A 27,469-nucleotide genomic window follows, 5' to 3' on the forward strand; every position below is an offset into this window, starting at 1 on the left:
TAAAACAGTACACCACATAAAAAGAAAACTAGTACCTGTGGTACTTCCACATTGACACATAGCATCAGGCAGATAAACCATATCAGGGCTGAGACCAGACTAAATATATTCATAGAAGAGCATCCCCAAATGAAAGAAATATGTCCAAGGTCAACAAACTAGTCACTTTCTCTGTCCTACCCTGAAGACCTCACTGGCAATACTGTGCATTCTTAGCAACAGATCATTTCAAATAGAAAATTCAAGATTTCCATGAAATTTAGCTCAATATGGAATTTACATCCAGTAATTTCAAAGTGAGCTAGGTGACCAGGACTTTGTTGCATAACTCTCTGCTGGCACTGATTTCTCCCTCACTTCAAAGACAAGGAGAATGAATACTAACCAGGAGTTTTCTGGTTTATCATATTCTATTTTGCTCTCATTAATTCTTATAGTCCAGTCAATGCATTTTCAATAAGCCATGATTATTTCCAATAAATCAGCTCCTAAGAAACACATTAGAATTTGACTTTTCATGAGCATAATACATAGAAAAGTATCAATAATTGTCAGTGATGTCTACATAGCAGTGTTGCAGACTGTAAAAATAATTTGATTCTGTAATAATTTTAGAATTTCACTAATGTATTTCCATTGACATTCAAAAGGAAAAAAAATCAATTAGTATATGAAGCACTATCTAGATCTTAAGTGTTCATAATCCATTCTGAAACTCCAAGGTGGAAAATGAGAGAGCAAAGTAGCATAATAACTCATGGTGACAGCAATGCAGACTTTATACAGACTCTCCTCCCTGTAAAAGTATAGGATTCTCTTTGGCTACTAACACTGGCAAAGCCTTTGTACTGAGCGTAGTTTTAGGGCTGTTCGGTATACGGAGCTCTCAACATCACTGAAGGCCTCTGTGAAAGAAAACAAACACACGTTACAATAGAGTGGTTCATTCAAAACTAACTAAAAATCAACCAAATTTGGAGTCTCGAGTTGATCAACACTCTGAAAGAAAATTTTGGGTAAAAAAAACAAACAAAAAGATAACATTTTCTTTTTTATCTAAATAACTTTGTGGGGTGAACAGTCTTCTTGTAAACAACAACATGATCTCTTGTAAAATCAGAATTTAACATAGAGAGCACATCTTTTTTTTGGGAATCAAGTTTATTCATATATTAGAACAAGGCCTATTAGGGTTATGCATTGTACAAACTTTTAGCCAAGATCATAATGAAATAATATTTCTTCATGCAAACAAGTTTTTTTATCAGAGATGCTCTTCTTCAAGGGATAGTTTGTCAGTTTGCACAGCAGGGTTATTATTTTGGATGCCATTTATTTCAAGCACCAAACAAATCTGTCAAGATCAACATGTGGGACTCTTGCAGAAGAAGACAAGCCCTTTACCAGAGCAAATTATTTTTGACATCTCTGTTTAGAAAACCCACTCAATCTGCTTTACTAAATCTCAAATCTCATACCCTTAAATGATTTCAGCTTATTTCTTTCACATCAATAAAGGATGTTTTTCTGAGTGGAAAGTAAGAGATGCTGACTGTGACCTATACCCAATACATTACATATACCTAGAACTTCAACACCAAAAACCAAGGCTTGTTCACTAAACTTCAGAAACTAGAAAGGGATTTATCAGTTATACTTCTGTCCTCAGAGACTATTTTCTCCCTGCACTTCAGAGACGGTTACACATAGTTGATTAAGGTTAAAGATAAGCAATAAATATGCATAAATTAGTAGAAATAACTCACAAAACAATTCACCTGTTCAGTCTGGAAAGAAGCCAATCTGTGTGCAATGGTTTCCAAGAAATACACCAGATTAATATTAATAGTCAGAAAATTATGGGCTCTTCTGGTTCCCAGATGCTGCCTAAGCTATAGAAAGATGCCAATAACTGCTATACCATCTGTTTAGTCCTGCTCTTGTCATACTATGTTTTGTGATATTATTTGGAGATGCAGTGTAGCATATCATACAATGTGAAAAATAAGTTTTGACTTCCACGCATCATCAGATCTCTTTCCTCAATAAACTGATCCAAAGCCCTTTTGAAAGCAACAGAACAACTCCCACAGTTTTCATTAGGCTATGGATTAAGTTCCAAATACTTATTCTCAAATACAAATGCTAGAAATATACACATGATTCAACTCAAACACCTTCCATGCACAAGATGATTTTCAAATTGAAGGGAATCTGTTTTAGTAGCCATCTGCTACTTAATTATAGTCCACCCTTACAAACAAAATGTGGCCCTCAAAGTAGGGCATTCTGTGCCTGTCAGGCACAGTTCCAGAATTAACTTGTGAGGACACATAAGTAAAATAGCAAATCATTTTAGAATTATTACTGATGAGAGGCTATTTAGGGACATTAAAATCATTCCTTTCTCATAGGAAGGGGGCTTCCCCTCTGGACAGAAAACCATCATGTAATCATTCTGCTGTGGGTCAAATTTCACCTCAAGAAATATAAATGCCCTTTGTTGAGAAGCTGACAAAGGAGTTCCTACACACTTAGAAGTGTGCTGATTCCTGACATCTTCAGTGGTTACCTGCTATTCTGCATTTTGAGGTATTTGCTCTGTGGCAGATGAGGTGTCTGCTGAGATTTTACACTCAGAATGGGAGTGTATGGCCATCTTCATGCCTATTCCAAAGTATGGAAAAAACCTTAGCATTTATTATAAATTAGGGATTATTGCCCAGTGTGCCTGACCATTCCATAACCCACTGTGATAGTGACAAGGAAGATGCCTGGACAGATCCAACAATAAAGGTAGGTCATCACACCTGTGTAATTTGTCATTTACGTGCTACAGCACAGAGATTCTCAAAGTGGCACGATTTCATTAAAATTCAGTAGTTTCTGATTGAAAAGACACATAAATACCTTCTGAGAAAAGTTGGGAAAAAATAAGAAAAATCCTTACCCTGCAAGTCTGGATCCATTTGAAATTAACAGATGGTATTACACATTCTATAACAAAACAAACCAAAGTGTAAAACCACATATTCTAGACAGAGACATATTGAACCATTCAAATTAAATCTTTTAATCTGAACAATTCACTGGATGCATTTCAGAAATTAATTTAAACAGAATTACATTAAACAAAATAGTTTTGGTGCCACGTACAGAGAAATGCCAGCAAATGGCAAGCTCTCTGCTCAGCATAAAATAGGAGTAATTCAAGTAACTGCAAAGCTGTAGCAGGGCAAAACCAATCCTCAAAACAGTTTTAAGTACAGGAAGTGAGATTTTCACTATTAAGAGCCCAGTGTTTACATGCGGTATTACTACATGGTCCATAGTTTACAATTTCAGGTTGCAAAGGGCATATCTACACCAGATTCTTCCTCAGATTCACTGATTGCAATTACTCAAAAGTATTACCTAAAATTTTCAAGCAAAACTAAAGTTTTAGGCTGAGCTGACATTGTTTCTTATTGAGCTGATATGGAAAGGGAAAAGGAAGCTTAACCATGAACCTACTTATATCAACAACTGTGAAAGCAAAAGTAGTTATGTCCCTGTAATAATGGAAACTGAATGCCTCCCCTCAGGATTTATTTCACTAATGCTCTAAAACTGCATTATATTTTCAATCACAGAAATAAAAATATTAATTACCTGTAGTAACTATCTTTCAGGTAACACAGCAGTTGCAAAACACTAGGTGTAATGGATCTAAGTCACACAAGGTTCCAAAGGCCACCTATATGGCTTATTGTGCAGAGCAAAGGGAAAGTTTGCTAAAATAAATAAAAATTAAATCGTTTTAAATTATTTAAAACTTAAATAATAAATATGGTGTTAAATCTGAATTTAAACAAATGGTCACTTCTTACATTTTTTGAGATAGAATCATTGATCATTTTTCATAAACATGACAGAATACTAGCCATTTATGAAGCATAGTCAATGATCTAAAATCATTGAGTCTACCATAAATATGCTCCTCACCATTTTAACTGGTGAAAGCTGCAACGTTGTGTTTCAGTCCCTAGATTTGTCATTACCTAAATTTAGATACTTAAAATACTGAGATACAGATTTGCTTTAATTTGCTTTAATAGTCTTTTTCATTTAAGACTATAATGCCACAGTTTTCACTGTAGTCCTTCTTTGAAAAAAATACCACTCTGTTTCTTTTCCACTATTTTATTTTCTTTCTTACTAAGAGTTACATACTGCAAAACTACAGCTCTGCCCAGAATTTATACAGGCACATAAGTTTGCCTACAGATATATATTCATATGCAATATATATGAAAATATTTCACAACTGTCCCTAAAATAGCTGCAGTAGTAGGAGCCTCTGCATAACTTGACAAAAAAGTTCATGTACAGAAATCAGCGGAAGAAGACACAGAGCAATGATTAAACATAAGTGTTTTGGTGAAAGCTACATGTAGCAGTCTAGAAGGTAGACTTAGAAATACACAGCTTGCCTCCTTTATTTTCTTTGTACCAGAGGTACATAAAATAAAGAAAGTGGTTGGGATGAATGTAAAAATATCCAGGTTAAACTCACTTAAATTAGAACTCATTAGAATTTGCCCACTCCAATAAGAACACATCCACTGACTTAATGAGTTATATAGCATGCATAATCTATGAGTGCTTGATACTTACTGTAAGATGACCAGATCTCTGTCCATAAAACATAATGTCTAACATTTAAATTACCATATGGAAAAACACTCTATAGTCTTGTACTAGGGAATTCATAGTCTCAAAGTCAACCATGTGTTTCTGTGTTTTACAAACTGGCCATTATTGTACAACATCATATCTATAAACCCTCCTTCTAAAAAACTACAGAAGACATTATTAATGTATGTACAGTCTACATTTGCATATACAAAACTCTGTGGACAGTCCAGATCTTGACTGTGTGGGTGAAACAAAGAGAATCTACTTTAGTGTTAGCACATGAACACAATGTGAAAGCGGAAGCAGTATCTGCTGCCCATATAATCTGAAGTAACTTTGCCCATTGATACACTATTTCAGCCTGTGTGTTATATTTCAGTCCCTTTTGTGCTTTAATAGTGAAAAACATTTAAGAAAACAAAAAAAAAATTAAAATTATGTACAAATATTCAGGAAATAAATTGTTACAGTTAACAGTCCTGGCCCATTAAAATGAATACTCTTATGTGCAAAACAAGGACAGCTTTTTCCTTGACTCTTAAGTGGAATGTGAAAGAAAAGTAACACTTGATTACTTATATGTACTTTGTTTGATTTACAGGTTCTCAGAATATGTACTTTAGCAAATCAAATGCATTTTGAAGCATGCTACATAATTAAAGTACAGAGAAAGACGAGCCACATGAAATAAGGCAGAAACCTCCAAGCAGATCAATCATCTTGATCACAGAGACTTTTCTTTTGAAATCAGACAACATATGATCAACATCTTAAATATGCATAAAAGAACCTACAATTACTTTTGTTTCCTGTGAAGGGTGAAGACATTTTATGTTTTATTCAAATGCCAAAATTATTGTCTCCTCTTAAATACAGCAGCTGCGCTTACCTTCCTGTCATTACTTACTGAAGGTTCAGAAGTCAGATGATACCGCCAGAGAAGTCCAGTAGTTTTACAGCACTTAAAAGTTGACTTCAAGATACAGTTCTAAAGGTTTTGCTTTTAAATTAAAGCTGCTCACAACAAATGCCTAGCGAAGGCCTAGATCAAAGTATCAGGTAATTGTCTAAGCAGTCAAAACAGAGAACACTAATTAATTAGTAATAAATATCCTGAATTATTAAAGATAAAACTTCTTTGATCTTTGTTTCTAAGCTTTTTTTTTTTTTAGTTGGAGTGCAATGTTTCTAAATTGAGAGGCCTTTACTAAGCATCTCCCAGTTGCTGAGAAACTGTTGCTATAGAGACTGAAAAAGAGGTAGAAACTGACACAGTAATATAGAAAGCACAGTGTGCTATAACAAAGAGCTGGGACAGCTATACAAAGAAGAAAAATAGTAAGCCCTAGTGGTAGTGTCCTAGAACAAGAATTGTTCAGACCAACCAAAAAGCTCTTCAGTACACCCAAAGGCTAGGGTTTATGAGGAATCTATATATAACATTTGTAAGACATATACAACTGAAAGCCCTTTTCCATAAATTTTTCAACAGTTACCATAACACCCTGGTAGTAGGAGTCATCAATACCATGAATATCCTGCATACATAACATGACTTAGAAACTTGTGAAAAAAATGTGTCCCAGATATTCCTTATAGCTTATACAAAACCTAAATTTACTGATGACTAAGTCAATTGCTGTTTTACAGCTGTAATCAGCTTTGAATATGTTACCATATTTTAAATTTTCTAATATTTTTTCTTTCTTTTTCTCCTAAACAAAAGCTAGGAAAAAAAGCTTTTCCATTCATTTATGCTTTGATGAGGAAAGACCTGAATTTCCCTGCACACCACAAGACAAATCCACTTGGAATAATTTAGGCTACATGAGACATCCCAAGCAGCTTTTTCTTTCTGCTCCCAGCTTCTGAGAAGAGAGGTTTTCAGCTGGTGACTCAGAAGTCAGATAAGTCTACTTATATATTGCAGGAAGAGTTATTTTCCCTCTCATTAACAGCTGTGCAGTGTTGGTGCTTGAACTGCAGGTTGTTTGAACTATCTCTACAGGCAGAATAAAAGAATTCAAGGAATAAGATTGCTAAAGCCTATTCATATAGAAAAAGCCCAAATGTAAATACACATTAAAGAAGCTAACTTTTCTATCTTGGAAAAGGAACTATAGAAAAAAACAGGTAGTTTGTAGAGACTACTGGTAGTGTCCCTCCCTGCTATTTTCTCCTGAGACATATGCCTCCAGATGCTCCTCAGAAACTCAGCCAATCTTCTGTGTATACACTACTGGAAGCTAATTCCCTGGAGACCACTTCTCATGAAACGAATGGTTCCTGACCCCTCTCTTCAAGACTTTTTACAACCCCTACCTCTACAATTTCCATATGAACTCTTCCATGAATATACTTATAATAATATCTCAGTTCCTCTAAATGTTGCTTCTCTCATATACACTTTACATAGAACCCCACACTTCCAGATCCCTTGTGATACCCCAGCTTTCTGAGCTCCTCTTTCTAAGACCAGCGAGACACCCCTCCCAGTCCTGTCCTAATCAGCCAGTAACTGCTCTTGGTTTCCTCATATAAGAAGTCTACTGCTATTCAGAGCTTGAACCTCCATTTGAACAGAAATAATGAATTTATTGCAACTATATGTAACTGATTCAAAGAACAGAAAGCTTTCTATTTTGCTTTAAATATATCTGATAAAAAATTAGCAAATACAGGAATGTGTCATTAACACAATCTCCAGCATTTAAGACACCAAAGATGCAAGTAAAAGTGGTTCCTCAACAATTCTGTCTAAGTCATAATTTAATTAGGTTTGACTTAAAACATGAGTATTCTCTTGAAACTCATTAAGTAAATAAGAAAAACCTAGAAATAAAGATGAACTTGTCACTAAGGAGATGTATAAACATCTTTATCTGTTAAAAATCAAATTTGCCTAGGAAGATATTTTATTACAAAAATACTGTGGTTCAGTACTTCTGAAAAAAAACCCTTGGATTTACAAACTTCTACTCTGTATGTGACAGTCCTCAAAATTTTCATATGAATATTTCAGGCATTAAATTATGTTTTTCCAATAGTTTATTGGTCTGAAGAAATAAGTGGTTACATGCAAATGAAATCTTAGACTCATTAAAATCAGTAGAAATTTTACTTTGGTCTACAGGTTAAAAATGTTACATTCACACTGGTTTTGAATTTTTTTTCCATCTAGAGATTTACCAGAATTTTTTTAATGAGGAAAATACTGCAAAAGCTACAGCAATGCTTAGACTTTCTTTCTAGTTTGCTCTTCTGGGCAATGGAAAGTTTATTTAATATGGGAATTTTCAGTATTTTCTCTTCCAGACAGCTCTAGCTAAATTGACCCAGTAGTCAAGGTTTCCATTTTGGTGAAAAGAAAGCAAAACATGAGCTATTTTTGCTAGCCTCCTAAAATGCTTCCACGTGCAAGGAGATAATGCAGGGCACTTTGGGAATACTTGGTAACCTGATACTGATGTCACAAGAGAAGGCCACAACTAAGCAGATTGCTGCCAGCAGTGGGATGGCCTCTGCTTACATTTAACGCTGACACAAGAGGAATGGAACAGCAGTGCCATACTGTAGAGAGCAGAAGGGAAGGACACTCTTATCTAATTGGGAATTCCCTGTCTGGGTTAAACAAGGTCATGGTTAGCTAAATAATTAAATTCTGCATCCATCAAGAATATCTTACAGTGTCTTTAGTCCTTTCTCAAAAAACAAGCAAGAATAACCAAAAGGCTTTGTGCTTAGTAAAGGCACTGGGCATCTAACTCTGAATAGTTTCCCCATTCTTCAGCCCATCCTTAATGGCAAACAACAGCTCATAGTAAAGAATAGGCTGATATAAAAGTACTGGAAAGAACTGAAGGAAAGGAGAAATAAAACAAATTAGGGTAAAGGTCTGTAGTAATGAAAATTAGAAAGAAATGGTGAGAACATTGGAAAAATGCAGGAATTTCACAACCTGAAAATAGAGAAAAGGTGAAAAAACAAAACTAAAATATGCTTTAGTGTTCATCTGTTCTTATTTTGATGAATGAAGACAGAACTTGAAAAGCAAAATAACAGGAAAAGCAGCAGAGAAACACTTGGGAGAAGATGTGGAGTTTTTATTCTGCTTCATATGGATGCATTTCATTTATTTCCTTTAGTGCAACGAGCTTTTCCTAAATGGAAGAAAAAGCATATTTTAATACCACCCATTATTTTAATCTGCTCTAATTTCTAGCACAAACTTAAAAAATGTTAAAACAAAATAATTCTTATACATTACTAGTATGACTGAAGTTCACAAGACCTTATTAAAGCTGGGATGTAGAGTTTGGAACCAGTCTTTTTAAATATTTCAATAGTACAAATAAATTCTTTTTGTCTCACTAAGAGACAAAAAGAACTAAGAGCTTCATTATGAAAATAGTGCTCAATGATTTTGTATTTTCTGAAAAGTCCCTAATTCTAGTAAGGCCTGACCTTCATTCATGCAAAGTCATAGTCATAAAAATGCCAAAAGATATGTCTTCTAGCCTAGAAATACTCTGAATACCATATAAACAAAATCAACATAGAATGTAGAACATTAAATGAAAGGCAGCATTTCTGTTTGCACAAAGTCTGCAGAACTTTGGTAAACTTATTTTATAGGTAAACTTATTTGTCATCTCCTTTTGGGCAGAACAGTTGTCTGTTCATTTCGATACACAAATACTACCTTACACTTATAAATACCTGGTCTTTACCATGCATAAGTGTATGTATGTAGTTTGTACATCTAACACTTAAAGGTCTGCGCTCAAAGCTGTATCACAACGTGCCCATAGGTGGCAGAATGGGCATACACGAGACTCAAGAAACCCTCACCTGAACCAGCTCGTGGGATAAACGTCCTAGAACTTTTTGGGTCGTTTCATTAATTTCTAATTCTGTCACGACTTCCCAGTTACCATTCCGGAACCTCACTGGCATAGAGAAGACAATTCCTTCAGGAATGCAAAACTGACCTGAAGAGGAAGGGGGAAAAAATGGCAAAACACACTTCTGATTACATCCTCACCAGTGTCATCCTTCAGTCCTACAGACTTGCAAAAGTCTACAACTGTAAGATCTCATTATAAATGGACACTGTATTTTTCAATCTACAGTTCAAAAAAGAATGTTCCTTTTACTGTAACTTTTGCTTTAGTTAGATGTGAATGAATCATAACATCAGATGGGTTTGGGCTGGAAGGGACCTTTAAAGGTCTCTAGTTCAACCCTCTTGCCATGGGCAGACATCTTCAAATGTATCTGAGCCCCATCCAACTTGACCTTGAATGTTTCCAGGATTGAGGTGTCTCCCAACCCTCTGGGCAGCCTGTTCCAGTGTTTTACCACATTCATTAAAAAACTTAATTATATCTGATTTAAATTGACCCTCCTTCACTTTAAATCCACTGTCCCTTGTCCTATTGCAACAGGTCCTACTAAAACATTTGTCCCCATCTTCCTAATAAAAACTTTTAAGCACTGAAAGATGCTATAAGGTCTCTCCAGAGCCTTTTCTTCTCCAGGCTGAACAACCTCAACTTTCTCAGCCTGTTTTCATAAGAGAGGTGTTCATCCCTGTGATCATTTTGTGTGGCACTCCTTTGGACCATCTTCAACAGGTGTCTTTCCTGTGTTGTAGTAACACAATTGTGTATTGGTTGTACATCTTAAAAGGGTGGGGGGAAATATTGATTTCATAAGGGTTAAATGGCTGCCGTGAAATATTCTACTCATTGGTTTACGTAACCACACAAGAAGAACACACTTCCATAGCCCAGGCTCTAACTATAAAGAGTTATTGCACAAAACACATACATCAGAAAAGCATTTAACTAAAAGACTAAGATAATCATCCGCAGAAAGACAATATTAACCTAAGAGATGCCTGTAAAAAGTGAGCATTATTCCAAGCTTTGTTAGATCTGAAAGTTCTTATGATGAAACAAACTCTTAGTCTCGTATGATTTGTTTTACAAGATTTTATTAAATGAAAAATATTGATAAAAATAACACTATAGATGGGGGAAAGCTAGTATGTGCAGGGCAAATCTACAAGAGAACATGTGAAGCAAAACCAGCCTTACCTTCACTAAGTACTCCCAGAGAAATGATCTCCTCAGAAGGAGAGCTGTGGTACCAGTACCGCAGTAGCGTGGCGATCGCATGAGCAGGTAACATTCCTGTACAACGGGACACCCGGGAACTCAGCGTACTCTGTGCAGACAGGAGCTCTGAATGCATCCATTCACTGCCAACAAAAAACAGAGACAAAAGGCATGAAAAACTAAGATGACTGCAGGAAGAGTAGCTTCCTGGAGAAAAAAAGAACTAAACTCAAGGAAAGAAAATAGTCAAAATTTCCTCAAACTTCACTGCTAAAAGCAAGGCATTTTTACAGAGAAAAAAAAAGTCTAAAAAAAGTGACTTAAAAAGTAACAAGTCCTACTTTCTATGAAAGTTAGGTCATTTGCTCTATTATTACTGTAATTTAATATTTTATATGTAATTTATATATTACTGTTTTCTGTAAGAACCCAGCCATGAACCAGTCTGCCTGTGTGAGGCTCAGTACAAACCTAGAAATGTCTGCTCTCCAGTAAATTCTACGTCTAGACCAGAGTAGGAGATTCAGACAACCAGGCGTGGGTTTATGTAACATCTGCTGCCCTCTCACTGCTCCCACCCTTTCTCTGCTACTGTTCTTTCCACAGGAAGCTATCTAGCTGCTAAGTATCATCTTCACACATATATTACCAAATCATCTGTTTTGGGAAACTGACAATATTAGTATGCTCAGGCCTATTCCATGTAATTCAGGTTCAGATATCTGTTTAATACTATTTCAAAGCTCCTTCATGCAAACTAGACATCTAAATCACTATCCGGACTTCCATCAGTTCTTATAAACTGCTCATGATATAAGAGAAACCCATTTAAAATGTAGGAAAAATATAGTTATAAACAGAGTTGGCATAATAGTGCAATAGCACAGCACTAGGAATTACCCAACTTCTTTTCAGATGGAGAACCTCAAATTGTGTTTTTCTTTATGTACAGTACCCATCAGTAAAGACAAATCTTGACAACAAAAACCTTTATTGATGCTTTATTACACAATTTAGATAAACGCGGATTAAAAGCAGTTATTTAATTTTACTTGAAAGAAATAAATCTGTACTGTACCTATCATAAATCATATTCAACAAAGGACGTTGAAAATTAGGAGGGCCCCGAATAGCAGAGTCATATCCATAAAGTTTTGCATGTGACAAATCAATGTAGGTAGACCCAGTAATATTGCCCCAAACAATTACATCTTTAACTCCTGTAACAAAGGAAAGTGAAAAGACAAATACTTTCAGAAAAATGGGATTCATAAATTATTTTCAAAATAATTTAAATGTGTGCCCTGCCTTGCTAGCAGTAATTATTTGATCTGAAAAATGCATCCAAGTTCTCCCTAAGATATGAAACCTCATCACAAGCTGAAAAAGAAGCTTTCACTTATATCATGTTACTGTAAATAAGAGACAAAATCTAGTAAACATTTAACTCTTAAAACAATAATAAATTATATTGCAAACATACAGCTACATTCCTTTTAAAATCCTCTAAAAACAAATATATAACCAGTAAAAACAATCATTTAAATAAACCTATCTGCTTTGGTGCAAAAGGATTTTCTCAAATAACCTGCTGATAGACTATTCAGTCTATTAACTTGCTTTGCTATTTTATTAGGCTCCAAAATATCTAGACTTGTCATCAATGACCAGTTCTAGCTATGCAACACTTAGACAATCCTGATGCTGAGCAGATTGTCAGAGCACCCTTTTGCTATGCAGTGCAGAACTGTGCAAATATAACGAAGCTATAACAATTGACCTGAAAATGAAAGTTAATTAACCTCAAAATAATACTACAACACAGTTCTACTTTACTCTCATTATCTGCACAGCAGTATGTTGTAATGTTTATTCACAGCTCCAAAACAACAATACACTAAAGAGTGCAAATGCAATCTTGAAGTTCTAGTTCTCAATCTGCAAAACATTTGTCTTCCTTAGCATATTTCCAGTATGAAATACACACCAGAATGGCAGGGCTGCATCTCAGAGAAAGCAGACTCTGGCATTCTGTACAGCCAGGAAATTTAGTGGGTGCACTGCTGTGCATTTCTGCATGCACATCAACTATGTCCTGGAATGAAATATATACTCTCAAAGGTGCACTGAATTCCCCAAACTCTACATAAATATTCACCTGCTGTGTTCATATTCAGCTTCCTGGCCAGCATGGCTTTAGCTGCACTTTCCCAGGATGTCGAAATGGCAATGATATTTTCAGGCCGAATGGATGGGCCATATGTCCTTAACATTGTTGCCTTAAGGTTTGCAAAGGTTTTTCCTGATGAAATTACTTTGACCTCACTCTTGGCATTCTTCTCAATCAAGGGAGCATACACTTGGCAGATCTCACTCACTTCTCTGATGTAGTTCTCAAGGGATTGGACTTCCAGGTTTAAGAGGACATAATCAAGAACAATGATAATATCAGCATCAATAAAAGCCTGATCTGTTTCTGTGTGCTCTGAAATACTGCGAAGAAGTGGGAATGCCATGTCTTCAGCTTCCATTACAATACCACAAAGTATTTCCTTAAACTGCTCAGTGTCAAGCAAATGGATGCTGATTTCTGTGGTCATCCCAAACACTTCTCCATTTGCCAACAGCGGGATCAGATGATAAGAGATTGGAACTGATGCACTGGTAAGAGAGGATGTAGAAAAGTTACAGTTAACAATGAACCACTGCTTGTTTGGAAGTATTATATAAGCACAAAGGTGTTTATTTTGTACTTGATTACATTTAAAGATACCATTCGCTTGTATCTTTTGCTGCTGTTTTTGTCATTTGAACAGGGTGAGAATGAAAAGAGTTAGGTCCTTTCATTTCAGAAGCCTTTCATTTGAAGGCTTCTCCATCCTATGCAATTCAGTCAATGCCACACCTTAAAATGTATGTCTTTATAGAATCACAATTTTTTGAGGTGCTTTATTAGGACTACTAGAAATACAGGAATTTCTATAAGTAAAGACCTACTCTTTACCTACTCTAATATTTCCAACAAAATTTAATGCAAGATAGTTGCACTACAAAATTTCTAGCTTATTTGGTAAATACTTGCTTTTCCCCAAACTGATCTGAGGTCTATATGATGCCTGTTCATACCCCTTATTTGAACTGGTGTAAAATGTAAAAAAACCATAAATTATTTCTAAGCTATATACTAATTGCTAAGCTAAATACTAATAGTGAGGGTGCAGAACCAAGTCAAATCATGAAATTACAGGGATTTGTGATTAACTTCAGATGCTTACACCTGTTATATGTGATAGGAAAAAGTGCATTCTTCTGAACAGAGTAGAATTCACAGATACTCTCTTCACTCTCACCTGGTAATCCAGATCTGTATAGGCTTGATAAGACTTTTAATCTCTTCATCCTCTTTTACAATTTCAAGGTGTGCCTGCAGGTTCTCCTCAGCAATGTCTAACATTTCCTCACTCAGCATCATTGAAGTGATGCCATAATATTGCTAAGAACAAAAAGGATGATCTCTAAGCAAATCCAGTCCAAATCCATCAAGGTAACATTAACAATAGCTTTATTTTACATTTGAAGGAGGAAAAAGGAACAACAATGTTGTAAAACATGGGCTTACAGTATTAAAGGCAGCTTATTACCTGAGCATATTCCAGAAAATCATTAAGTCCTCCCAGAAGCTGACCCTTCCCTCCACGGTCCAACAGTTCTCTCCAAATTATAGGACACTGCCTGTGTTCCCATCCATTTGTTTCACAAATGTCATGAAGCCACTGCTGATGCAAACATTCCCACCAGATGTTTTAATACGCCACATATAGTAACATTTAAACATTACAACTACAAGTATTCTTACTATTTCCACTCAATATATAATTACAAGCTACTTCAGAATTTAAGTACCAGTGGGTACAAAATGCGGGAATAACACAAAGCAAGGTACGGTGATACACTGGGATAGCTCACCTCAAGGTCTTGATTTCACTTAGTTGTCTTAGTGGTACAGAAGACAGCAATGGGCAGAGAGCAATCTGAGGATTCTTACTTAGCCATGGAAGGTAAGTAAGGTGAAGAGGTTAATTGCTTTTCACTTAACTGTTGAAGTTACTTGGTGGAGGTGTAAAGCAAAATACATGAGGTAGTAAATACCATAGTACTGTCTATCTCATGGAGTAAGACTGCAGTATTTTCAGAGCCTTATAGGCAGCATGTCTACAGCATAAGTACTCAGACAGGCCCATCCACACTGTAAACAAATATGTGATATTTAACTACTTACTTCCACAGTAATTCAGAACTCTTGAATGCCACAAAGGCTCTTGACAACTAACAACCCTGAAGGTATATGTAATCACAGTGAGCAAAAGATTTACAGGCTGAGCAGCCATTTATACTTTAGAAAATACCCCAGGAAACCAAGCAACCAAGCAAAACCACCTTAAACTTTTTATTGACATAATACAGCTTGAGCCTGGTCCACACTTCGTGCCCATCTTCTGTGGTAAAACTCAGAGATGTCAGTTGCTCAAAACATTGCAACCTTTCTTCAGGCTGGCTGTCACAGCCAGAGCTGCTTCTGCAGCACCTCTATCTACACAGCAAACCACTAATACAAGAGAAGAAGAAACCTTCTGCAGATAAGTACATTTCTTGGTTTGTAGAGCACTGGGGCACCTACCAGCAACTTGACTTACAATCTCTTACCTCCCACTTGTCAGGGTGCTGAGTAATCTTGTGAACCCTGAAGTTGGGCAAGTTAGTCTGGAGATAGTCAGCCAGGAGTTCAGCTTTGGCATAGTGAGGGCAGTTAGCCTTCCCTGTGAACAAAGCAACAGCAGCACAACTGGATGATTTTGACATTCACTGCTAAGGGCTTAAAAGACCAAACATTGTTTATTGTGAGCCAGCTAAGGAAGAGTAATTCTGCAGGTGAAAAAGACTCCCGAGCCAGCGTCCAAGGGGCCGAGGAGGCCACTCTTGTGGGTACAGCAGCAGAGATGCTGACGCCTCACCGGCGGCATGAGGGGGAACGCTGACCCGGGACCGCCCGAGGCTGCGCGCCGTGCGGACGGCTCCCGGGGAGCCGCAAAGACGGGCACGGGGCTGAGCCCGCACACAGGGGCGACTGCTGCAAGCCCGGCGGGCTGCCCCGCCGGCTCCCGGTACAAGTGCCGCCGCCGGGGCTGCCCCGCCGGCTCCCGGTACGAGGTGCCGCCGCCGCCGCCGCCGGGGCTCCCTCACCCGCCACCACGAACTTGGCCATGCGCGCGCCGCCCTCCAACGGCCGCTCTGGCGTTGCCCAGCAACGCGCCGCGCGCCGCGGCGGTTTGTCCCTCGGCCCGCGCCGTCCGTCTCGCGCGGCGCGCCGGGAGCTCGCGGCGCGCCGGGCCCGGTGTGGCGGCGGCGCGCGTGCGAGGTAACGGCGGCCGCGGGACCCCGGCCCGGCCCGGCCCGGCCCGCGCCATCCGCGCCGTTCCGCCCGCGAGCTCCGAGCCGCTGCAGAGCCGCCGAAAGCCCTCTGTCCCCGTGTACTGTCCCGCCCTGCTGGGCAGCGCTCCCGGGGCCAGCGGGAAGTGATCCGGAAACCCAGCGGCTTCTCCCCGGCACCGGGAGCGCCCGCGGGTGTACCGGGAAGGCGGCTATCCCGTGGGATGGCAGGCAGGCTGGGACAGGCTGGCGGGTGGGATCCCGTTACCCGCAGCTGAAGGTCTGCAGGGACCCTCCCGAGCCCTGTCTGGACGCGTGTGCCTGGGGAAACGGCCCGTAGGAAAAGACTCTGCTTCCCGGCAGAGCCGGCAGCTAGAGCAGCAAGGAGGAAGCAAGAGCTGATGCCCGGGCTGTCCTTGTGCTGAGCTGTTTGACTGAAATGTAGGAGACCAAATAAAACCTCTCTGCAAACCGTTTTTCAGAGATCTTTTACCAAATCTTGTCCCTTCCTGTAAAAGTGTGCAGATTTGGCAATTAAAACTGTGGGAGAGTTTTGGAACTAATCTACAATTTTCAATTGTTTTTACAGATGGCTGATCTTGTGCAGTTTCTCCAGAACTGTTTCCACTGGTAGAATGTCATCGGATCCCTTACTTTGAGTTGGCATTTCAAATCTGTTCATGAGGCATTAGCAGAAATGAATAATAAAATAAGTTATTTGTTAAATACTGTCAGATGCGTGCACAGGTACAGTTCCATGCTCACTCCCAAATCTTCAGCCACAAGAAGAAAACACATTTTATGGATTGGCAGATACAAGGATCCCTTAGGAAATGAGAACTTCAGGAAATTACTTTTAAATATTTTGCCTTCTCTTCATGGATCGTCTCTTCGATTTGTATCTCAAAAGGCAGATGTTTATAGCACAGGTGCAGAGGCTTTGGTGAGTGAGAAGGCTTCCCAGAGCTCCTTGGAAGTTGAAAAGTTGGATGATTCTGGGAGCTTCAAAGCGAAGCATGTAGTGGACTACAGTGACCCATTCTTTACCAGCCTCCAGAAATGTGCCTGTCCCTGCGATGCGCTGGACTTGGCTGCAGAGGCAGCTGTTTCCATGAAGCACTACACAAACTCTTTAACCACGGCCTGGAGGCTCGTCAAAAACCTGTCAGAAGAGCAGCAGCGCTACGAGAAGCGGCTGATCTTTGAGCACCCGGCTTTTGCGAAGCTGTGCCAGCAGCTGCTGCGCCACGCGCGCAGGATGATGCGCGGGGACCTGGTGTTCAGCCTGCACGCCCTGGTGAGCCTCGGCGTGCCGCAGAACACGCTCCTGGTACAGACCTTGGTGAGAGTGTGCCAAGTAAGTGAAAATCCTTCTCCTGAATTTGGGCTGAACTACCAGTGCGTAATTCTGGGAAGCTATGCAGCATTAGAGAAAGTTGGATTACATCCCTGGTTTAGTCTGATAATCCATGGAAACAGTTCCCATAATTCATTTGTATGTGCTTCTAATTTCCTTAACTTTTGGAATCACTGTCTGATTTCAGATTTAAAAGAGAGGAGAAATCTCAAAAATCATTACCCCTTCCAAATCAACTAAGTTTGACTGATGTGAAACTTTGTGGGCTCTGCAGAAATAAAGCTTGTAATTTGACTTTTGAGGGGGAAAATCAAAATGGCAGGTACAGGTTAAGAGTGGTAATTTTTTCTTTCCTGAGACTTTTACTGGTTTGAAGTAATCTGACATTGTCAAAACTTCTAACAGGAGAAGCTCAATCAACTTGATAACCGATGTATCTCAGTTTTGGCAACTACTTTAGCAGGGATGGATAAAGACAAGAATGTGAGAGCTCTTCAAGCTGGATTACAGTGAGAAAATATATATTTCATGTGTCCTTCATATTGAAATGTTCTTTGATTGCATGTCTGTTAGAAATCATTAAGGGTATATCTGCACATAAAATACATTCTGTGGTTTTAAGATTTAAATGATCATATGAGATAACAGTTGTGTTAGACAGTGAATTTTGGGCAGTGTCTTTGCAGTTTCAAGGAGGAGGGCTCCCAGTGGTAAAGGGTGCTAGGCTGGTCCACAGGGAATTGTGTTCTGACTGCAGCTCCACCAGTGTCGTTTTTTTGTGACATTGATCAAGTCCCTTCACATATCTATTCCTTTGTCTTCCGTATGCATACAGGAAGTAATGAGACTATCTTACTTAGGGATCTGTCTGATTTTTTGTAATGAAAAGCATTGTTTAACAACCTGGGAATATTTTCTTGCAGTTTAGTAAGTGAAAATTCAGATGAAGACTAGTTGTGTCCAGCAAATCCCTCTGCTTAGTGATTTATCAGAATAACTTCTTTGGCTTTTCTTCTGGGCCCATGGGATTTGTGTGTAACCAAACTGCTCATTCCCATGAGATTGATTTTACTGAGACTATCACAAAACTTGCCATGGATTAGTACTTTTGACCCTGTATCATGTTCTGCTTTGAGAAAGTGGATATGATACCCAAAAACCAGGTTCTCCTGGAAGTGCAGGTACACAGTTCTTAAAAGTTGGTGGAAAGCAGGAGTCCCGTCTACATTTTTCTGTCCCGATGTCTGGAGCTCTGGCCCATTTGCGGGGATGAGTCTCAGACCAGTGCTTTGCTTTAGAAAGTGACACTTAATATTTTTGTGGGTATGTTTACCTGTGGCAGGTATATTTAAGGGTGGTTCACACATAACAATTACAATGCCACTCACGGAGCCAGAAGAGGAGGTGCTAGGAGTGCATCTTCATCTTGTGCAGATGATCTCCGTGTTACCTCCTGTTCAGCCCACAGCACTGTTTTGTTTTTTCCTCACTTGCATCTAGTTGTCTGTGTCCATTCCTGAGTTTCTTGTCTGTTTCAGAACTTGCCTGTGCATCAATGATTTAAAGATAAAAATGTGCAATTTTCTTTTTCTGCAGAAAGGTGTTAATTCATTGAGGCTTAACAGCACTCATATTTGCACTGTCACATGTGCAGTCTGCTCAGGTGTATCAGCAGATACTTAAGCAGTGTATCAGCAGCAACAATTCATCTATCAGGATTTAACACTAAGAAAGCATTTTTAATTGTTTCCATGTGTAAAATATCTGTGCTGCAGCTATGTCATGTAGACTTATGTCAGCATTTCAAAAAAAGGAAGATGGGAGAGGAGCAAGAAATTACAGCTTTCACTTGAGGGCTACATCAGTGAAGAAGAGTGGGGGTACTTACCTGTTTCTGCTGAAATGAGGAGAGTTCTTGTGTGTGTTTCTCCATCAGGTTACTAGTGGAGCAGCGTATTTCAAGTATCAGAGACATCTTTATTCTGCAGAACCTGATGAAATGCCTGGGAAAAGATGCTCCAGTTTTTCTGAAAAAGAAATTAGAGGTAAAGTTGGTTGGAGGCTCATTTTTACTCCCACAAAGCCTGTGCTCCTGCATTGTTTATAAATTGTGTATGGTTCTTTGCAGACACTGAAAGAGAAAATGTAATAGAAAAGTAACTGTATTTGCTATGTGCATCAGAGTCCAGCTGTATCTGTAAGAACTTCTTTTGGAGGCTGGTAACAAAACTAATTGAGGCAGTAAAACAGCAGTGCCCTCACCTGTTTGGGTTGGCCACATGGTGTTTCATAGAAGTGTTTACAGGCTGTTTCCTGATTCCTTTGCCCAGCCTGTGGCTGAAGATGAGGTGACAAAAAACTGATCTGCGATGGGGCTGTGTCCAGTAACTACAGGGCAGGAGGATTGGTGGGACTGAGATGCCAAAGCTCCCCAAGGCCATGGTCTTGCTTTTCTATGTATATCATAGGTCTCCTGGGAAATACAGTGGCTGGGAGCAGCAAGTTTTATGGCAGGGTGTACTGGGTTTTGTCACCTGATTGAAAAACCCTTTTGGAAACCTTCTTTCAAACAGGGCTTACTGGTATTTTCATCACATGACTGTAGGGCTCTGATGTCGGATGTTTTAATAGCATTTATGAAACATCATAAAACTGAGAGGAAAATAACATTTGCACTTGCTAACGAAAGGGAGCACTTCTTTTTCTTAGCCCACAGGGTGCTATTTTTTTTTACAGGGCAATTTCTTATAGATGCATTTTGTATTTAACCTCTGATACACATACAGTAAAAATACTGTATTTTAACAGTCAATATAATTTGTAGTTTCATTTTTACTGTCATTTATATCAGTTAATGATGGCTTTGATAAATGAAATCTCCTTTCTGGCATCAGAGCTGACTCTCTGCCTCAGTCCACATTCATAGCTGGGTGTTTGTATAAAATACAGTCCACTCATATACTGTTGAATCACTTTGGAGGCTTATAGTTTTTATGCACATGCAAAACCATAATTGGACTACTGTGAACTTTTAAGTTAACTGTATCTGTTTTATTTCTGCTTCTTTGTTAAGAGCTGCTAGAAGATGTGTATTCACAGTATTTGGAAATGACCTTACTGAGGCTTTTTTCTTTTAATATAACCATATAAAGGCAAATTGCTGGAAACTTGTTTAGTGACACATTTCTAGAGCACTTGACCTGCTATAATTGTATATTAAGAAATTGACAGTAGTTATTATATCCTTTTACTGTTTTTTGCTTCTTTTTCTTTCATATAATCTGAACTAAGGACTTTGGGAAAGTTTTGGTGATAATGTCTTCACCAGAAAGCAATGGTAAAATTGAAGAATGAAATATTACCTGAAGAATGAAAGATTTAATAAACTCTGGTTCACTTTAGATGGCAGTTGTGAGAGAAATAGACGGTTTGACTTTCCTGCTTGCACTGCGTATGTTTTCGGCTCTTGCTGCAATGAATTATTGCTCCCTTCCAATCCTGAATCCCTGCAGTAAAAAGATCCAGGGTAAGAAAAAAATATGTTAATTAAATTTCCCTTCCTTATACCAAATTCTTCCTAATTATTGTCTCATCTCACTTTTCTGATTTCCTTTAAAACTCAGGAAACATCTTTGTTTTACAGGATATTATAGTTATGTGGAGCCATTTGACAAGCAGCAGGACAGAAAATTACTGATCAATAATAAAAACAAATAGCTGTTGTCATCTGTGCTCTTCTACATTTATCTGAATTACATATTTTTCTTTAAATTTTTCTGTACACAGGATTTAAGAAAAAGAATTTAATTTTAGCAAGGAAAAGAGATTTCAAATAAAATTTTATAACAAATCTGAATTGGAAATTGGCAACTTACAGGATGTATTGGTGACTTAGTGTGATTAGTTGGTGAACTAAAGGGAAAATAGTGTTTCCTTGATTACTTGATTTCCTTGATTTAATTGTTGACTACTGCTTAATAACCTCATGCTGTAGCCCATAAAAATATTAAATGAAGGCTTGTGCTTTCACCTCTCTCTATACCTTTCCAATATATTACTTATGTATATGTGGTCAGTATGTGTTGATTCATGCTTAAAATACATAAGAATTTGTGTCTCAAAAAGCATGAAGGTAGCAAAATAGCATTCTTAATAGAAATTACCCAGAAGCGTTGAAGCTGCTTATACAGTTTTTATTTGTCCTGGTTGTTCATATATGTAAGGACACAATGTTTAATTGCACAGCCTGCCTTCTCCCATAGGACTCTCACCACACTCAGCACACAGGCCAGGTGGCATACAAAGAGGGAGCAGTGACTTTCTTCAGCATTTTTTTGGTGCATGCTGAAAATCAAAAATCCCGGAACAGAAGATGTCCTGGGAACACAATCTTCTTACTTATTTTGTTAATTTGTCCCCTTTTGCTGATTAATGTAGCTTGATTCTGGTTCAGTTTGGTTTCTTCTGTTTTGCAGTTTCTTTATGTGTTTTAGCTCAGTTGACCTGTGCCTAGCTAGTCATAGTCTTCCACAGTTTCTTCATATTTCTCCCCTCCTCCATCCTTTAACCAAATTGTTCCTATAATGTCTCCAACCTACAGCTTCTGTTGCTTTTTATCATTTGTCCTTCTTTGATCTGTTACAGAAAATGTCCATGATGTTCCATTTCGGCAGTTAATTCTCATTCTGGAAGCTTGTCACAGTCTCCAGTACCATAATGTGAAACTGTTTTCAGCATTAGCAGACTATGTTAGTTCTACTGCCTACCTCTGGGACAAAAGACAGGTAAATTTTTTGAGACCAAATAATTTATAGTGGTACTAATAGGTAAGATGGAAGCATCAAATACTCTTTCTTCATGATTGTGCTTGATCTTTGGAGACCAAATGTTTATGAATACCCATCTGATTAAGCTGTTACATTTTTAAAATGCTGTTCTATTTATTGATAAGTAAAGAAACAAAAGTTTTGAAAAATCTACTTTCATTCAAAATGTCTTATATGAAATCAACAGGTAGGATCAGCTTCACTGCTTTTTTTTTTTTTTTACTTATAAAACTATCTTTTCTTTTAGATTGTCCTTTTTCTCTCTGCCTGTGAGACACTTGGCTTTCAGCCTACTGAGTTGCTGGATATTTTTGCCGAGAAGGTGACAGAAGACCCTGATTTCCTTAACTTGAAAAACCTTTTGATTGTTCTTCGAGTGTATTCACGACTCAACCATGTTCCCAGAGTCCAAAAGCATCTGTAGGTTTTCATTTAGAGTGCCTGATAATATGTTGCATAGTCATTACAGAGTAATGTATGGCAACTGGTATTTAATTTTATTTGTGAATGAGCTCATAATTCTATTTCATTCATCTGTAAGGTGAATTGCTGTGTCTTTTCATATTTTTTCTAAATATGATTTTTTTTCTCTAACTGAAAGATTAAACAGGTTCTAGACCGACCAGACTATTGAATCTGTTGATAGGTAGCTGTATCCTGAAAGTAAGAATCAAAAACTTCTGTGTTAGATAACACAAAGTACAAGATAATAAAGATTTCTAAGTTGTACTTTTGTTAGAAATATGTATTTTATGTAGGCTTATTTGTGTGCTTAGATATTTTTCTTCTCCTTTTGGAAAAGGTTTTTTGAGACTCTTCATAGCTGCTTGAATAAGTGCTTGCCTCAGATTTCCAACACAGAGCTGCTGAAGGCAGTGTATTCACTTGGCATCTTAGGATATCTTCCCCACCGTGCACTTGATGAGCTGCTGCAAAAGGACAGCAAGGATGAACTTACACTGCCAGGTGAGACCTTACTTTGTCATGTTCTTGTTTTAAACAGGATGTCTGGCTATGTATGTAATTTGTTGTAATTGTGTTAGCAGATCAGAAATTAAAGAACCCAAGTATGATTAATATTAAATTTGAAGTCCTCAAGACAAGGCTATGTAGTGATGGGTGATCTGAGTGATCTGGGTCTGCACTAGGGAATCAGGCTTATTGTCTTGGTCCCATGGTGGCAACAGTTTAACAATAGGTATGCACTTAAACACAGGCAGTCATAACCATTGCAGACTAACTTTATTACCTGGAGTCATGAGTAAAAGTGGGATTTAGAATGCTCTCAGTTACAATTAGGTCCTTGGAATGGTTTGTAGAAGGATTTAGTTTCCACATTACAATTTTGTACAGCTAGTAGAGTAGTCATATGGATTTTGCTCTGCTAGAACAGACTATAAATGATAATGAAATTAAAGATTCTGTGGGATAATATATTGGCTATGATATTTTTTGTATCCTTTTTCAGATGATCTTAAAGAACAAAACACAGTGATGCTTCGCTCTGTGAAAACATGTATGGAACTTGACAGCCCTTCTTTCACAAAGCCTGCTTTTGTGCTGACAGAGAATTTGTCCTCATTAGTATCTCTTAATCTCAGAAAGGCTCAGGAGGCACTGATTGAGCTTCTGGGAGATGAGAACATGTTTCGGCAAAATGTTCGGCTGCCATACAGATATCATATTGGTATGAAGTGATATTACTGTCATATTATTTTTAATACACATTTATAACCCCCCCAAATGATAAGATGGAAATAAATTTGAATAGGGTGCAAGTGATTAAAAGTTAACACTTTAAAGATACAATAATTTAACAAATTATGTCATTGATTGGTGAATCTACTTTTAATGGTGCTTCTATTAAAGTTTTTAAGTCAATTTACTAAAATGTTTATGATTTCTTTTGTTTACAAAGCTGCTTTGGACTTTTTTTCAGGTATCAGCAAGCAGATGTTAATTATACATAAATCCAATGTGGCCAGCTTTGGCAGAGTTGACATGTTAGTACCAAATCATGTTAGAAACAAAACCAAACAGTAGCTGCTCTTTTTCCCCTCTTATTCTCTTTTGTTCTCTTGTCTTCTCTGGAGTTCTGGCTAAGATTTAGGCTCTACTTTCATTTATGAAATGGGATATGACTACTTTTGATTTCTACATTTTGATTTTTACATTTTGATAATGCTTTTTTTGTTGTTGTTGTTGTTGTTTATTTGTTGTTGTTGTGGTTTTTTTTTTTTTTTTTTGCCAGCCACCCAGTTTACCAGTTTTTTCTGTACTAGTAATAATTTTATTCATAAATATTTCTAATGAGGAATTGGATTGCAGGAAAATCCTAGTAGGCATGACACACTGCGATCAAGAGTCTGTCAAGAGTTTCTTTAAATGATGATTTCACTCCATGAGCATAAATCTACAGTTTCCAGAAAAAAAAAAAAATTCCTGGAATGGGCAAGCTATAACTTTATATTCATTGCAGGGAGGGAAAGCTATTGGTAATAATTCAATTATTAGAGAACAGCAATTAGAAACAGACCATTGATGGTGTCTATTAACTTTTTTAAATGAGCTGTTCATTTGAAAACAATTTGAACAATTAATGGGTTCAAATGATAACATTAATTTTAACCTCTTACAGAGTTAAATGTTTTGTTGTTTTCTTTTCAGATTTTGAAATCAGAATGGATTCAGACAGAAAGAAGGTGCTCCCCATAGTTGCAACAGATGATCATCCTGACTCACGTGTTCAGAGGTGGGTTTTTTGACTGCATATGTTTTCTAGCATGCTAGTTTTATTTGCATGTATCCCATCCAGTTACTTCTTTGGTTCACTGATTTGCAGAAGCAAAGTAGGTGACTCAGTTATGGAATATCTGTAAGTTCCAGCTTACTGGAATATCCAAAAGTTGCCATGCCAGTACAGAGCAACAATTCATCCAGCTCTATACCTTCTTCTAACAGAGGCTAACACTTAACATTTCAGAGAGAGACAGGATCTGATATCATCAGATCACATCACAGTGATCTGATACTCCTGTAATGAATGCAGATAGCAATTTTTTTAAAAGTATTTGTCTGATTAAACATTCAGTTATTCTCTCAAGTCTCAAAAATTTGCATGTCAGTGATATATTATGTCAGTTAATTCAGCTACTGAAATATAATATGAATAAAAAGGATCATGATATCCATATTTTAGGTGATTCATTTAATCTTGTGTAGATGACTGACCTCTCAGTAAGTGAAGCAGGACATACATCATTTAAGTAATGCTTAAGCAGAATTGGGTAACGCTTAACATTTATGTGCTGGATCACTGCACAGCAATGTATTTTGTACAGTTTGCTTTTCAATAAAAGGAGAGCTAGTGAATTGTGTAACAGAAACTCAGTGTTCCAAAGCATTCAGCTTTCTTCACCCTTCCAAATAGGTTATTATGGCAGGAAGTGACTGATCATGAATATCATTAGCAAAGGATCAAAGTAAATGAAGAATCTGTCAAATTAATGGAGAAGGTTGAATGATCTATTTCTTTCTCATTGTGGGAGAAGTGGAGATCTAAGTACCTAATTCTGCTGTAGGTATTTGGGTAGATGCTGGTACTTGTATGAAGCTCATGGAAGAAAAGAGTCTAAATTACTTAAACCTGAAGAAGAGGATAATGAAATTTGTGCAGTCCTAATACTTTGCCTACCAGAATGACACATTCTGCAGTGCTAACAGACATCATTGAATCATAGTCTTATAAATTATTATTTTGCATTTGCACAGTGAAGTCTTCCCTACTTTCCTTGGTTGCAGGTTGGCTTTTCTGTTTGCTCCTGTGTCTGCCTTCTGTCTGGGTACAACACACCCCCAGGGGAAGCTGGCAATGAAGAAGCGGCATCTAAAGAAACTGGGCTATCATGTGATTCTGGTGAGAAGAGCCCGGCTCCTGTCTCTTTTCAGTCCTCTTAGCAGCAGGATGAGTATGTTTGGTAGATCAGGCCTTGTTCTACAAAGCATGAAAGTTTACCAGGAATGGTGGGCTTTCTCCAGAGTGGTAATTATGTATAATTTCTAGTCAGAGGGCAGTGGTGCTGTCACTAGGGAGAAAAAAGAGGAACTCTAAAAGACAAGCTACTACTTGCCATTAGTAAATTATTAATTGAGGGGAAGAAAAACCAAGCCACTAATTGCTTTGTACCTGAGAAACTTATGTGTCTCTGGTTTTTCTGGTTTTTCTTATTTGCCTGATTTTTATAGACACGATGATTGAAGTAAACTTTTTTTCAGAATACAACAACTTCCTGGGGCCTTCTCATTGCTGACACTTAGTTTGTAGGATAGGGTAATTTGGACAATAGAAATAATGTACCCTGTCCTTTTACTTTCTTACAGATCCAAAATAAGAAGTTTCAGGAAATGAAAAATGAAGATGCAGTTGAGTTTTTGAAAAGAAAAATTTATTCAGAAGATGCTTTCTCTTTTCCTGAAGCAACAGGATAATAATTAAAATAAACTAAGTTTTGGGTCTCCTGATTTCTCTTTTTCTTGTGTAATTTCTGTAAGGATTTTAAAAGAAATAAATAGTTTTATATACAACTACCTGCTCCACCATATTACTTACATATTACTAAGTATTAAATGTTCATTAAATGAACACTGCCTGCTGATAGTGGGGGCTTTCTTTTGTGAAGTGAGAGATTTTCTTTAATGGAAGGAAATAATTGATCCAGAAAGCACCCTGAGATCTATTGCTGTTACAATGTCCTGTATGCCCCTAGTTAAATTTCCCTCTTCTCTAGAGCTGGGTCTGGGAAAAGATGTAACTTTAACTGTTTCAAGTGCTGTTGGAACCTGGCTGCAATGGGGCACTAGGAGGATTTCCTTTCAACTATATAGTTCTTTATGCAGAACTATATATGGTAAATCAGTAAATAACTAAGCCTAAGTGGTTTATTAAAAGATCCAGTAATGTGGAAACTTTCTGAAAAAATCAATCTCACTCAATTTTTCAGAACTTTAGGCCAGTAATTGTCCTGTTTGCTGTGTGCTTTTTCTTTTGAACCCTTTGCTTC

At 37.7% G+C, this 27,469-nt stretch overlaps 3 protein-coding genes across 13 annotated transcripts in view; 1 reads left to right on the forward strand and 2 right to left on the reverse strand.

Moving 5' to 3' along the window:
* The window catches only part of DYTN (dystrotelin), a 64,413-nt gene extending 56,853 nt beyond the window's left edge, over positions 1–7,560 (reverse strand). For 6 of the 9 annotated variants that reach the window (XM_085585226.1, XM_085585224.1, XM_085585230.1 and 3 more), the window contains exons 1-3: positions 3,652–7,560; positions 2,951–2,997; positions 831–905 (exon numbers count right to left, since the gene is read on the reverse strand). In XM_085585226.1, coding sequence (XP_085441352.1) covers positions 831–905; positions 2,951–2,969 — 94 coding nt within the window. In that variant the 5' untranslated portion in view covers positions 2,970–2,997; positions 3,652–7,560. Of the gene's footprint in view, positions 1–830 lie in introns of all 9 variants that reach the window. The other 3 variants (XM_085585225.1, XM_085585227.1, XM_085585228.1) reach the window with 3 other exon arrangements.
* Positions 7,561–7,707: 147 nt separating this feature from the next.
* MDH1B (malate dehydrogenase 1B) lies at positions 7,708–16,153 on the reverse strand. Of its 2 annotated transcripts, none has more exons than XM_085585233.1 (9): positions 16,041–16,153; positions 15,504–15,616; positions 14,441–14,572; positions 14,150–14,292; positions 12,958–13,460; positions 11,878–12,019; positions 10,779–10,942; positions 9,529–9,668; positions 7,708–8,837 (listed from the first exon to the last, which is right to left on the reverse strand). In XM_085585233.1, the coding sequence occupies exons 1-9, from the start codon at positions 16,060–16,062 to the stop codon at positions 8,781–8,783; spliced, it is 1,416 nt and encodes a 471-aa protein (XP_085441359.1). In that variant the 5' UTR covers positions 16,063–16,153; the 3' UTR covers positions 7,708–8,780. The 2 variants fall into 2 exon arrangements, with proteins under 2 accessions (XP_085441359.1, XP_021394529.3); XM_021538854.3 differs by having other exon boundaries at positions 14,441–14,575.
* Positions 16,154–16,161: 8 nt separating this feature from the next.
* FASTKD2 (FAST kinase domains 2) lies at positions 16,162–26,993 on the forward strand. Of its 2 annotated transcripts, none has more exons than XM_021538847.3 (12): positions 16,162–16,215; positions 16,816–17,583; positions 17,989–18,092; positions 19,520–19,628; positions 20,986–21,109; positions 22,228–22,367; positions 22,657–22,829; positions 23,212–23,375; positions 23,878–24,096; positions 25,077–25,161; positions 26,211–26,325; positions 26,790–26,993. In XM_021538847.3, the coding sequence occupies exons 2-12, from the start codon at positions 16,924–16,926 to the stop codon at positions 26,895–26,897; spliced, it is 2,001 nt and encodes a 666-aa protein (XP_021394522.3). In that variant the 5' UTR covers positions 16,162–16,215; positions 16,816–16,923; the 3' UTR covers positions 26,898–26,993. The 2 variants fall into 2 exon arrangements, with proteins under 2 accessions (XP_021394522.3, XP_031361241.3); XM_031505381.3 differs by having other exon boundaries at positions 16,194–16,667.
* Positions 26,994–27,469: the final 476 nt, after the last annotated feature.

Source organism: Lonchura striata, chromosome 7, assembly GCF_050655825.1.
Source record: "Lonchura striata isolate lonStrDom1 chromosome 7, ASM5065582v1, whole genome shotgun sequence".
Lineage (NCBI taxonomy): Eukaryota > Metazoa > Chordata > Aves > Passeriformes > Estrildidae > Lonchura > Lonchura striata.